The following is a 14,467-nucleotide window of genomic DNA, read 5'->3' as shown; positions in this document are numbered from 1 at the left end:
CCTCAAACTACGATCCACCAAAAAAAAAAAAAAAAGTTCAAGTACAAACCCAAACATTATTGCTGGGTTACGGGTCAATGTAAACTGACCAGAGTCAATGCCAACCTAAAATTCGCTTTACAAAAGTAAGGATTGTTCGATCACATTTGCTGACCATAGACAGCTTCTTTCACTATTCATACAGTTTGAAGACTGAAGATTTGCTGGGAGCAAGATAGAGTCCATGTCCTTTGGAAGTAAATGGAACTAATAGCCATCATCATCATCCATATCACAGCCATAATCTGAAACACACAAAGACAAAAGCATATAAAAACGCAAATATTCCAGGTAGATGGAAGATACAACAGAAGTATTGCTGCTTTCAGGTTGTTTTCCTGCTGTGTAACTTAGATGGTAAGTTTTGCCTTAAGCAAGCATTTTAAAAAATCATATATTTCCTCAGAGCTAAATAAAATGTTCTTGCATGTACTTTCCTCAATGAAATAAAATTATTTGTAAGCATGTATGTGTAAATATCTCTTCTCAATTGTCATTGGACCTTCATTTAGGAATATTTGGCACACGGATATATGAAATACTTGGTTTAATTTAGAGGTTAAGGTGATCAAGCCTGATTGTCACATGTAATTTGGAACATGGTGGCTGATAAGCAGCAGCATACATTTACAAGCAGGCAGGGTTCTCACTAGACATAGCCACCAAAAAAAAAGCTGGCTTGTTTATATTATTCATGGATTTATAAGCTGAAACTGCAAGGGTTCAGAGATAGCTCAGAGTTCCCATCAGCATCAAAGCAGTCATGCAACAAATCCTGACCAACGCATCTGACTCAGATCTCCTGTATCTGCTCACTCCTAGAGGAACAACATAAAAGTCTGCCCATATTTTTTTATCCAATTTTATTTTCTTAAACAATGCCGAGTGCAAAGACTGTGATGTGTGATGACTGTGTCAGAAGGCAAGTCTGCATGTTTCTAATGCACCCATTTCTCTTCTCTGTGCTTCTGAAGGCAGTGAAACAGGTATTTTCTGTTGCGTAGTCAAACCTACGGGTAACTATTACATATGAGCATTCAGTAAAGTTAACCTTTGTATTCCAAGTTCAGTATAGTGCAACATTTCATCCAAAGAGTCAAGCAAATGCTCAGAAGCAGAATTAAGTGTAATCTATAATAATTTGCGTGGAATGGGTAAAGTTCACCATCTGTAATTCCTGCAGTTATTCCAGGTAAACAGGTCTAAAACCCACGAAGAAAGCAGTCAGAAAGCAGTTATTTGTTCTGCTGAGCAGCTCTGCACACCTGTGTTTGAGTTCTGGGAATACTCCTTTCCTTTTTATTTTTTTTTTTTAAAGTCTGATTTTTCAGCTGTTATCCAGACCAGACAGGGAGTAGTGGAATGTTCTCAGAATGGTTTAAAAATAGTAACATTTACAAAGGAAAAAGGCTCAGTGACCTTTATTCTATTTTCGTGGGGGGGTTATTAACAAACATAGACCCACCCTCCCCCACATGGGTGCCTTTTCTTGGGAACATTATTCTAATAATAGATGCAGGCAACAAACTGTTTTTCCTACAGTTCAGCAATTATTTTCCAGTGGAGAAATCAATTTGAAAGCAACAGACACTTTTGTGAAATGTATACATATTGTCCATGAAAGCTAAACTAATAGTACTGGAAAGATTTTTGCAGTAAATAACATTTCATTAGGAAACTTATTCCCATCTTGCTTTTTCACAACCCATAATTAGCAGCTCTCATTTAAAAATATTTTTGTATATTTTCAAAGCTTTACTTCTAAGGGGAAGGGAAGTTTTTAATAAAGGATAAATGTGGATGTGTCCAGCTAGGAAAAACCACAGCAGAGAAAATGCTGCCTTTTCCTGCCAGCAAAGAAACCTCATTAAATCAGTGGCTTTGCTGGGTAACCCAAAGAAATTAGCACACATCTGTGCACCCTACAGCACGCCATACACTATCAATGCAATTTCTGTACTTGAAGAACTCTCTCCTCCTAACCCTTTCCCCAGAAACGGAGTATGATGATTCATTTTGAGCTGGACAGCCACGTCCCCAGGCTCATGGACAACCTGGACGTCACTGCAGCCCCAGCTGAGGAGGCAGGCAGGAGCACGGCAGCTCGGCTCAGGAGGCAACGAGCCCCAAGCACTGCTGACAGAGGGGTTACTGACCCCGTAATTCCTCAGTTCCACATTAATAAACCTAATTCTGAAGAAGGCGTAACATCAGTCCGTTCTCGAGAAGCCCTCTTAGCCTAAAGCCTGAGATGCAGTTTTCTCAGGAGGAGTCTCTAAGAAGGTCAGGTTTCAGACAAGGGTGACTCCAGGCTTTCCCACAGGAATGGGCAATGCCGGAAAGGCGGCAGGAGCTCTGCATGGGACGAGCTGCCGGAGGACAGGGACAAGCAGGGGAATCCTGTCTGTCCTCAGCCCTGAAACAACAAACCCCACAGCACCAGCAGATGGTAATTTAGAGAGTACTCCAGCTTACCATTTCCTCCCATTAACTGCAAGGCGCTCATGCAGTGATCATCATCTTCTTCCATTTCTTCTTCTTCCACCTCTTCGTCAGGGTTATAAGCTACTGGGCCACTCTCCACTAGCACAGCTGCTGGTTTTTCTAAGTCAGGTGCTTCTGCTTGTGCATTTGGAAAGGTCACCTGCAAAATACAAGAGGGGACAGTAGAGCAGCCCTTCCTTTTGTTCAATATTTGCACAAAACATTAGCAGCTTTCACATAGGGAAGCCCACATCCAGTGCTAGAGGCTTAGCTCTTTCAGGGCACATGAAAGCTGCTAAGTGAAATGTTGCCTGAATGAGTCGGGCACAAACATCCACAGTTTTCATGTAATTCATGAAATATCCAGAGATGGCAACAGCAGAACAGGATTCCTCTTTCCAGCACAAGGTAAGGAGAAATCTGGGAGCGAAGGCTCCTCAGCAAAGCTCTGCAGGAAAACTTAAAACCTTTTCCTTATTGTGTTCGACTCACATCAGGCCTATTACACAATAACAATATTATTGACACTTCAATGATAGCAAAAATGTACACTTCAAATCAGAAAAAACCCAACATGTATTAGTTTTGACAGCTCTGGTTGGATTTATTTGGAGGCACAATGAGCTGTGGAACAAATAGCACTCTTTAGACAGCACTTAATGTGATGGCAGAGCACTAGGTTAATAATACACGCCAGCACCTGTAACATTGCCTATGAAATTCATCAGAATAATGATCTCCAAACAGTAACTTAGGAATTGATCACTGACAGGACCCATTCTGTACATGCGCGTCCCCAGCTGCTCCAAGGTTAGGCAGGACACAGCAGGGAGAGAGATAAAGGGCAACGCTGCAAGGAGACTGAGGTGAATTTGGAGAAGGCAATACTGTCTTCAGTTCACTAATGACAGATCTGTGAATAGGGCAGGAACCAGCAACATGGTCTGCCCCAGCACAGGCCAGGCTCTGGTCTCTCTGGAGCTCTCATTTCCATGGTGTGCTCAGTCTAGGGCTCCACCTCCCTCTCTCATCCAGGGAAGAAACACCACAGGAGATTTATCTCCACCACCTTTGTAAGAGGGCACTTTTCACCTCCATTCTGAACTTGGACTATGTGGAGTTTGTGCACCAGAGCTGGTGTCCCAAAAATACATCCCATTAGCGACAACCTGAAGAACATTAAAGATTAACCATTCATGCTGCTTTGCCATGTAAGCAATTTTGAGAAGGGAATACTTAACAGTGCATGTCACCAGTCAGCAGTTACCAGCACTGAGAGCCATCTCCCCTCCTAGGAAAGATGGAAAAGGCTGGGACCACTTCCTTGGCAAGGACAGTGGTGAGGTGCTCCTAACAATGAATGGTCAAAGCAGACCAGGAGAGCCCAACTCCTCTGGTCTATACCACAAGAAAAGTCCTACAGTGCTTTAGGTTTTAAGTTACAGTATGCAACTGTACTGTTGCATCTTCTCCAAGTCCATTTGCATTAAGTTCTGATCTGGAGTTGTAATTTTTATTTATTTATTTATTCATAAATGTATTTACTTGGGATGCAGCAACTCCCAGAATCCCTGTAACTCCAGGCACTTTAGAGATATACCATAAGAGAAAATCCCTGTACCAGAAAGTTGATAGTCTAATTATTCAAACATCAAAGCTGTTCCTGAACTTGTCATATACTGTGTCAGTCAACCTAAAGAATCTGCCTGAGTTTTTCAACATCACCTAAGGGTTTGCTCCAATAGCTCATTAATAGGGCAAAAGACACCCATTAATTTTAATAGAAAATCAAGTATTTAGATATTCGGATGACTCAAAGACAGGTTTTCACAATTTTTTTAATGCCTAAATTAATCATATTATTTAGAAGAACTTCTCTCCAGTTTACTTTATATTTCCTACCACTGCTTTTGCCTTTAGAGTGATCAAATCGAGTCCATCTATATTTTCAGTATAGGCAGAAATAGACACAACAGTTTGAGACAAATCAGCATCATAATATATATATCAATTTATATTCTTAAAACTATCCATCTGCTCTGAAAAAGTGGGTGAATATAAAGGAGCTACAACTGAGTCATTATTTTTTAAAATTGCACCATGCTAATTAAAATGTGACCTTCTTCTAATTATCATGTCCACTTCCAGACTGCTATACTTCTAAAAATGTGTGGAGTCTTCTAATGAGTATAGCATAAGAAGTGAAAATGTATTTCCCCAGGCAGGATATCAAACTGTTTCTGAAAATCAATGGGGTTTAGTAATCTTAAAAATAAGGCAGTTAAACAACGCCTTTAAATAGAACTTCCTGAATTCACTTCCAGACATCCTGGACTTGAGTCTGGCACGTATCTTCATGTATGGATGGGCAAGAGTCAAAGCATGTTAAACTACCCAGGGTAACTGGTTCACTTTCCAAAGGGTGACAGTGTCATACATTCATGGGAAAAAGAAGGACAAATACCTTTGGTATATTAGGAACAGAATTTTTAGAGAAGCAGTAGGCAGTTATTTTATCATACACAAAATACATATGTCTACTCTGCACAGTGTGAAAGTAACAGCGAAAGAAAGCAGTTATTGCTGCAACTCTGATAATATTCATGATCCCTTTGGCAGAAAATGCAGGTGCACAAAGCCACTCAAGCAGGGTTTCTGGCGGTGGCCAGTTACTAGCACTAACTTTTCTATGGCACTATTGTATTTTCAAACGAAACAAACAAACAAACCAGAGAAAGCCATGCTATACAGGGTAAGCTGTCACTTTGTGTTTCCTCACCAGTCTCCCGCAGAGCCCAGCCCTTCCCTTGGGTCAGCACTGGCTGCACAAAAGTGGCATTTTGCATCGTCCCCCTTCTCCGTGGGGCCACTCCAAGTGCTGAGAAACAGGCACGAGCTCTGTCCTCTCCTACTCTCCTACCCACTTGCTTGATAGGTACCTTTTTAGATGCTTGCAGACAGTTTTCTCTTGTTTGCTGTCTAAGCAGGCATTATGAGGCTGTGCTAATGTTACTGATGGATAAGTAAGGGCAAATCTTGGTTAGGCAACCTCAGCTTTGCGGGGTTTGCAGTAACCAGCTCCTGGACTGATCAGAGAGACAAGACTCTCATTTCTTTCACCCTTATCTACCACATAACCAGAGCCAGGCTGAGCAAGGCTTGTGGGAATTTCCAAACTCAAGCTGTTGCACGAGGAGAAGTGCTGGACTTTACATACCTCTTCAGTGGCAGCCTTTTTAGCAGGCTGTGTTGAAATCAGGGGTCTTAATCTGCAAAGAAGGAAAGAAGAGATGGTAAACATCAGAAAAGTTACAACACACACAAAATTTTGACACAGAGCATTCACTCTCCAAACAGTGAAAGCATTTTGCTAGTGTTATGTTGTGCAATTACTTTTTTAAAGTTATCAGATAAAGAGCGGAGAGCCACAGACTCCACAATAATTAATACATTCCCTTGCAAGTGTCTGCCCCAGTTCAGGATAAAAAAAGATGCCAGTCAACAAGTACAGTAGCAAAACCTCATCTCAAACGGCAGCCCCAGCCCATCCTGAAGGTCTTTGACACAGATGGTTTTGTCACACATTACCAAAGTGAAAAGACAACTGATCTTTTGGAAGAATGCAGACATGGCAAAGCTGAGCCACACTCTGAATTACCCAGCACCACTCTGCAACTGCTTCCCTGTATTTGATGATATATACAGGATACCAGTAAGATTATACACAGTATATCATAATCATCACAGGCAAAATTCTAACCTCCAGCTACAGAAATCATAATCAAAACCAAGGGGACCCTGCATACCTTGAATGACATAAACATTTTAAAAAATTCTGCATCAGATATGAAAAAGACCTGCATATTTGGGGAGAAAAGATGGATCAGTATTACTTTACAGCTAAGTGTTAAATATTGTTCTTTCTGAAAAATGTTTCAGAGCCTGTTGTCTCCTTACTGCCATGAAGACTGTTCTCAATCCATCATTTACTGTTGCTTTCTGGTCTCTCCTCCTCATCTAGATGTATCTAGTCACGAAGAGAACGACTTGCTTTCTACTGAAACACTACGCAGCTCCCCAAGTACATCTTTTAACTAAGTCTAGGCAAACAACTTAATGAATACCAATTTATGTCTCCAGAGATAGAGACTTTTATGATAAGCAGTATCTTTCCTCTCATTTTCTATTATTCATTCCTCCCTATTAAAACTCAGATACTGGTTGTTTTCCTACTTTTTTTTTTTTTCCCAAATAATCAGCAGGAGGAAGTAAAACCCCAGAGAATGAGCAGAGGAGACTCAGATCACTATCTCTGATGGAGAAGCCAATCTAAAAATACAAGATATTGGCTAAGCCCCAAAAAGGTTCAGATACTGGTCATCTCTGAAATGCTTTGCAAGATCTGAAAGGCATTTCAGCAGCTAAAGTAGTCCAAGATGCCTCCTTACAGATCCAAACAAAAAGAAGCCAGAGGAATACTTCAGGAGCTGTACCACTGAAGGGTCCAGAGCATGTTATTCTGCTACAGATACTTCTTGTTATTTTTCTTAATTACAAAAAATTTCAGGGAAGAGATACTCTTGACTCACATAAACTATCTAATACTTACAAATCCTGGTGGACTTCTGGGCTTAGAGAGACCGTATTTGAAGGCAAGAAGGCACTCCTCCCTATGTTCCTGGTCTTCTCTTTCCTTTATCTAACCTGAACTGTAGAATTTTCACAGAATTATAGAATCCTAGAATGGTTTGGATTGGAAGGGACCTTTAAAGGTCATCTAGTCCAACCCACCTGCCACGGGCAGGGATATCTTCAACAAGATCAGGCTGCGGAGAGCCCCATCCAACCTGACCTTGAATGTTTCCAGGGACGGGGCACCTACCACCTCTCTGAGCAACCTGTTCCTGTGTTTCACCAACCTCATCGTAAAAAATTTCTTCCTTATTTCCTAAATGTTGAGACTACCCACCTACTGTCAACCACTGTTTTCCAAAAGTCACCCAGTTTAGACGCACAGAAACACACAGATGTAGCAATGTCAAAAGGTTATGTAGCTGGAGGATGCTAATTATCAAACAGGTTGTACTTCATTGACGTGACTGAAAAAAAACCCAACAGGGGTAAGAAATGAAGGACTTTTATTTTAAACCAGTAGTAGTGATTATTGCAATTAACATCGTACCAAAGATAGCACCTATTTCCTCCTGCTACCAAAAGACATCAGACCTCCCTGGAGCACCCTGAAATCTTTCCTCCCCCCAATTAAAATCAAGCTGTTGAGTAAGTCTCACAAGGTAATCAGAAACTGCTGACATTTCTTTTAGAGCAAATTATACACGTGCTCACACAGGGAAGAAAACAATCACAGCTATAGGAAGCAGAGTAAACATTCCAGTTTCATTTTAATTAAAATGGTCTCCTAATGAAAATAAAAAGATTCATGCTTATGAAAAGCCTATTTGCAAACTTTAGTGCTAAATCCAGGAGCCCTTCTATACCATCTTTTCAGCAGTGAGTGACTCTCACACCCAAACCAAAATTAAAGCTGTATTTCTGTTCCATGACAATTGCTCACAAAGCATACATCTTCACTTCATTACTAGAAATACAGTGCTGCCATTCGATTTTGGTAACACAGCTTCTCTCTCAGCGTAATACCAAATGCCTCCAAAAGCAGTGGGTTGGATTCTGCTCCTGCTCTGGCTGTTGGGCACCTGTGGCAGTGCTGATCTGAAGGGGTCACTGGCCATGTGGGCTGCACAGCCCCACTCGCTGCACCTCGGTACTATCTGCTACCTACAAACACTAGCGATCAAAACTGAAAAAAAGGTAAAACCACCGCAAAGAGAGATAAAAACTTAATTCTCCCCTGAAATAATGCCTCTAATTAAAATTCTATAAAAGTTATAAAAATTAGAAATACATAAAAAAAGACGTTCACTTCTCTCCCTTGGCTGTCCTTATGCCTATGAAGAACCCTACCATTACTGTATAAAACCATTTAGGAAGGGTTTATAGTTGGGTTTTGTTTTGTTTCTTAAATGCCCCGATGCCCTGACCTCCTTAAACCAGAGCAGCTGCTGCCACACCAGCCATATGGAGCAATAAATTACTGGCTGCCATGGCTACAGATAGAGGCTCCTTCTGCTGTCTGGCTGCAACACAGAGGGCAGAAAAAAGTGTCTTCATGGAAAAGCATGACTGCTTTCGAGGCTGGGATAGGTCTGAGTACCACTGATCAAAAAAGCACATTGAAAAAACAAGTAACTGAAGTACCTCATCCAACTTTTAACGTGCATGACTCAACCTCACTTGTAAAAGGCTACCAAGGTACACACATGCACGTACACACTATAAATGAAAAATCCTGTCCATCACAGTCCAGTTTGAATTCAGGGTTGCCAAGTTCCATAAAGAACCATAATATCCTGCATTATGACACGAGGCCACATATGCTAAAGCATCAACAGTCTCTACCGAAAATGTAATGTTGCAGCTGGTCTTCCCAAGTGTTTCAGTAGTTCACTATTTATGATGATTTCTAGTTTGGGGCACTTTCATTATGAACTTTGCAAATTAATACAGTACGTTGTGGGAGGGAGTAACAAAACAAGCAACTTTCTGAACAGCAATGTGATCCGCAAAAGGGGGAAAAAAAAAGATTTCACACAGCCCCAAGTGTTATATCCACATTTCAAACTACTTCAAAAATTATGCAGATCTACAAATGCTCATGTCAGCCAACACACGTAACACTGGAAGCAGATAATCTTTACATGTTCGCAACAAAAACTACTGGCACAGTACATGGCATCAGAAGCCGCTCCTTGACGAACCCACTCCACTCGCAGTTGAGATGTGCACGATAACATCTAGGTTTGTCCTCCAGCTTAACAATTTAAAAGAAGATTCAATATAATAGCTCCTGACAGGGATGGAGATCACACAGACTCAACTTCCAAAGTGAGCAAATTCTCTGGAAAACAGGCTGGCTGTGACAAACAACTGTTTTTATTTTGCTTATTACTTAATAACAAAAGATTACACAGCACAGTACATAAAGTAGAAAGAGCACTGCGAGGTAATAAAACCTCCTCACTTGAATCAGGCTGTTCACCCACCGAAAAGGTTTATGATACCATAACAATCTCAGTGCAATCCTGCAAGTAATTTGGAAACTCACCCAAAGCTCTGCTTCTTACTGAATTTTAATTTAATCCATCCAAGTAGGGAACATCTTATTGCTGCTTACCACCCATACTAATTTTGTACGCGGATGGTCCCAGAATACACGATGGAAAGCAGAGATACAACAGTGCCCGCAGCCACAAGCCTGCAGTGTAATTATGCAGGTCATCCAAGACAAATGCCCATAAAACCTATCTATTCTTACCACAGGCCTTTCACACATATGCCACTTCAGTGACAGAAAAAGCTATTGAGAAATGATTCAGCAAGAGACTGGTCAGGTTCTCCATGCTGGCCGAGATCCTCCTCCCACCTGAGGCCAGATGGTTTTGCCTCAGGAGGTCAGTTTACCAGACATCTGTGTGAGAAGGAAATTAATATAAATGTTTACCCCAGCTCAGAGTGCCCTTTAATTAGGTACAGTCAATGTTATCCTTACCGGAAAGCTGGGAATTACCTCTCTGCAAGGATTTAATGCTCTTGTTGGAAACACAACAGCGTCAGGAGATACTGACCCACCATTCTGCCATTAGGTCAGGACAAAGGGGTCACCCTCCTGAACTTGGACCACTGCTCTTTTCCGGAGGGTGAAACAGAGACTGCAATCATGACCATGACCCCAGAGTACTTTGAGGTTTGCACATCCAGCTGTGAATCCCACCATCTTCCACATCTGCTTCTGGCTGTAGGCTGGGTGCTCATAAGGCTGTTCCCTCCCCTAGAGAGGAAAGACGGGCACGTGGCCGAGGATGGCTGGTTGTGATGCCAATGAATGGCTGCATGATGCCTTGAGGATAGCGGCTGGAGTGCAAAGGTGCACTGTGGCACACCATAAGTCCAGATACAACAACGGACAACATCATGCTCTGCAGAAAGACGAAGGGTCTTCGATGCTCACACCTTGAAACCACGTGTGCCTGAATGTGAGGCAGGCAGCTATTTTTGGCTTTCTGAAGGCCAGGCTGACCAGCCCTTCACCCAGCCCAGCTCACCATCAGTTATGAAAGCCCCAAGGAGTTTCCCTGAATCACTCTCCCCAGTGATAAGGCTGTAGAGACCCCAACCAACGACCAAAAGACACCAGTTGAAGGGGAAGTCATTGCAATGAGCTCAGCACACTGGAGCTGGCTAACCCTAGTGCTACCAGCTGTACAAATGTGACTGATGGAGCAGCAGGCAGGGGCTGAACCCTCCTAGATGCTATGAGACACCCGGGCAGCAAGACTACTAGGGTGTGTTGAGCAGTGCCTGAGCCAGCTATTTCTAACTCTGCTCCAACACGCCTGTGTGAACTCCACCAACATAGCCAGCATTTTCCTCCTGTTTCCGAACAAGCAACACTACAGAAAGAGCCATTTCAAGCAGAAAAAAAACTAAGCTGAAGTGACAACAAAAACTAGAGTGAAATGAGAAATTGTTCCCACTTCTGATTCCCACTCAGTCCTCTTTCATGCTGGATCAGAGGAGCTTTGCTTTCATCAGTGCAGCATCAGACAACACAGTGCTGAGAACATCTTTAGTGCTAATGAGATTGGCCTCTTCTAGCAAATGCCCAGGCTTAAGTATCTAGGGACCAAAGCTCACAGGAGTAAACTGGCAAAAAAATAAGAACCTCTATCACTCACTAAAGGATGTATTTGGCAGCGAGGAACTAAGCTCTTACACCAGTCACTGATAAGCTTTTGAAAAGCAGGGATTTTGCTAAGATATAGTGAACTAAACACCTATTTCAGGCTTTTCAGAGAGGGGCAGAGGCCATGATACCTGTCTTCAATAACCCAACTCAGGTCGGACAATATTTTTCTGCATAGCTGCAGCGCTCATTCCTCAATTAGATCCTGTAAAATAGCAACTTACTGTTCTTTCCACTGAGTAAACCAAAAGATTTTCAACAGCAAAAACGAAAATAATAAAATCTAAGGCCACCTTATTGAGACCAAATGAAATTACGCTACTGCAGCAGATCCAAAACAATCTCTGCACATATCTGCTTCTAAAGGAAATTGCTGCAGACCATGGGAAATTACAATTGCTCCAGGACAAGAAAGGCTGACTGATCTAATATCTCTGGTCGACACACCTTCTTCCTGGGTTTGTCAATAAAGATACTGATGAGCTCATCTCTCCACAGGTCAGGAAAATATTAGTTGAAAATATTCATTTTCATTTATTTCTTTCACCATGGAATTTTTTCCAGATCAAATGATGGCAGCAAGGCAAATCTGCACCTTGCTGGGAAAAGCTACTTAAAATAAGGAAGCATTCTAACGAAGGTAAATGAGTAATCACGATGGTCTCAGTTAAGCAAGTCTAATGACAGTGTCACTTTTAAACAATGGGCATGAGACAACTCATGTGCTGACAGTCCAAATAGGTCTAACTATCTTGTAGCATGGTCTTTCAAATGGTAAGAGTGCAGAATGCATCTGTGACAGCAGCAAGCACCTTTATTAGCAGATAAGGCAAAAATATAAATCATTTAAAATTCATGCTTGGAACTATACTAACAGAAACGAAATTTAAGAAGTTAAAAGAACACTATCATCTGAACAGAAAGATTATTCTATTCAAAAGTTCTCAGCAGTAGCACTGCTGTCTCTATTTCTGGTGCAAATGTATTTTTCTAGACTCAAGCAAGGAGGATTACAGATATTTGCTTTTGGACAGGTGTTTTGATCAATCTCAAGCTCATAAAAACAGCTAATGAGGCAAAAGATGACAAGAAAAACATCTTAGTAACCTGCAGTCTCTGAGAACAATCCACTGAGATTGTTACACCCAAAGGTGATGCCAGACTTATCATTAGATCTTCCCCGTTGACACTACAAGGACAAAAACCATGCTAGGCAAAATACTACCTCACGTCTTCCACCACCTCTGATAGCATATACCTCTGTGCAAATTAATTTTCTCTCATCTGATTACACAGCCAAAATTACTATTTCAAAATTCAGGTAACTATAGATTCATACAAGTAGTCCATCAATGAATAAAGATGGATGACAGATTTTTTTTTTCTTGTCTCTGGTCCATTATACATTAAAGAGCAATTTCACTGCCAGTGATCTGGAAATCAATGTATTCCAAGCTTTATTTTATGATTACCAACATTCCCCTTCGTAACTCATTTCTAATTATAAGCAATAAATCATTCCTTCTTGGTTGTAATTTATAACAGCCAATTAAGGCAAACCTCTTATTTAAATAGCAAATCTAGCTTTAAAACATCACATATTTTGAGGTATACATAGAACATCTAATCAAGCAGACGAACAGTAGAATGACGATTTAATGTGGCTTTTGCAGCCATCAAGGAGACACATGTGGAAGAACCTGCTCTCCCCTGTGCGCCGGGTACACCAGGACTTTTCAAAGCTGAAAGCACGGGTCTCCTCTGTCTGCATTAATGCAAAGAGATTGACAAGTAGTGATACGTGAGCCAGGACACAACGCAGGGAAGTCTGGCGTCAAGGCTTCCCTTTACCGTATCAGGAAATGAATAAAGAGGCTGTAACAGGAGAAGAAGCTGTAGGCTGGTCTAGTAAGAAGTTCTGGATGTTTTCTAATTTCATATTAGGAATTAACGGTGAAAGAACACAGCTCTAAATTTAATACTCAAAAACCCAACTCAAGTAGCTTTTCCCATGCCTGGATTTGCATTGAGAAATGGACTGGCCTCCTCCTCCCAAGCCGAAGGACACCACCACGCACTGCCCAAGTGCTTGCCAGCCCGGCGACTCTTTGTTGCACAAGTTTTTGCAGGTGTTAGCCTACAGCATGGCACTTGGCATGAGCATGGCACTCGCTCAGATCACTCCTCCCCATCCCTCATGGCCTGGAGAGGACCAGGCAGAACAAAGCAGTTAAACGGTCTGCAAAGTAAAGGTGTTCTCCAAATAAATCCAGATTATTCCTTCGGGGAGAAGTCTTTAATGGTGGCTTCCTATGGCAACTCTTACCAACAGAACAACATCAAAGAAACGTAGTGGAGCATGTCAGATGGGACCAAACAGGGTGGGTCCTAAAGAACTGGCAAGGACACGGAGAAGTTTTTACTCATATTTGTTCTTCCGTGTAGGTCTGAATAACAGGCATGCGAGTGCAAACACAAGAGAGAGGCTTCTTATAAATAGCTCTGCTGGGATTTGTCTGTTAGGGAAAAAACCTCACTCTTGTCAGAAAAGTATTTGATACCATTTTGGATACAGAATTTATTACATGAGAAACTGATCTCAGGAACGTGGAAGCGGTTCCCACTGAGATTTTATTCGGTCATCACACAGCTCAAGTCTGTTCCAGCTTCGCATTGTGTCATCTGGTAAGCGTTTACAGTAGGAATCAAGGGAACTGGATTTGGAAAAAATCCATCACAACTGACCTAAATCTGATCTGACCTGAATAATCAAACTAAATACCAAATTCAAAAATGGCTAGACAGAAGCAAGGAGAGAAAATTCATCAGCTGCAGGAGTTATCTCATGAGCTTCCTTTCCTCAGCCATACATGAGGGTTATGCACCCCACTTTTTGCTTCCCAAAGAGTGGTGGTGATGGAGGCTAGGTGAGCATCTCCTTGTACCAAAGGTGTCAAAAGCCAAGTGCACAAGCTCTGCAGGCTCCACTGTGTTCCCTTTCCTTTTCAGACACCGTGCCTTCCTGAGAGAGCAGGACTTGGAAGCGGGGAAGGAAAGACAGCAAGTAAATAAGAAAATCCAAAAAGAACCCCTTGGAAGGGCAGTGGCAACCATGTCAGTACC

The 14,467-nt window shown here is 41.8% G+C and overlaps 1 protein-coding gene across 3 annotated transcripts in view; it reads right to left on the bottom strand.

Annotated features, from left to right (window-relative positions):
- Positions 1-213: 213 nt before the first annotated feature.
- The window catches only part of BRF1 (BRF1 general transcription factor IIIB subunit), a 171,026-nt gene continuing 156,772 nt past the window's right edge, over positions 214-14,467 (bottom strand). For 2 of the 3 annotated variants that reach the window (XM_086463611.1, XM_086463614.1), the window contains 3 exons: positions 5,741-5,792; positions 2,515-2,683; positions 214-284 (listed from right to left, as the gene is read on the bottom strand). In XM_086463611.1, coding sequence (XP_086319737.1) covers positions 247-284; positions 2,515-2,683; positions 5,741-5,792 — 259 coding nt within the window. In that variant the 3' untranslated portion in view covers positions 214-246. Of the gene's footprint in view, positions 285-2,514; positions 2,684-5,447; positions 5,451-5,740; positions 5,793-14,467 lie in introns of all 3 variants that reach the window. The other variant, XM_086463613.1, reaches the window with a different exon arrangement.

Source organism: Leptosomus discolor, chromosome 3, assembly GCF_034619465.1.
Source record: "Leptosomus discolor isolate bLepDis1 chromosome 3, bLepDis1.hap2, whole genome shotgun sequence".
NCBI lineage: Eukaryota > Metazoa > Chordata > Aves > Leptosomiformes > Leptosomidae > Leptosomus > Leptosomus discolor.
The sequence above is the reverse complement of the archived record's forward strand: the minus strand, read 5'-3'. Positions and strand labels throughout refer to the sequence as shown.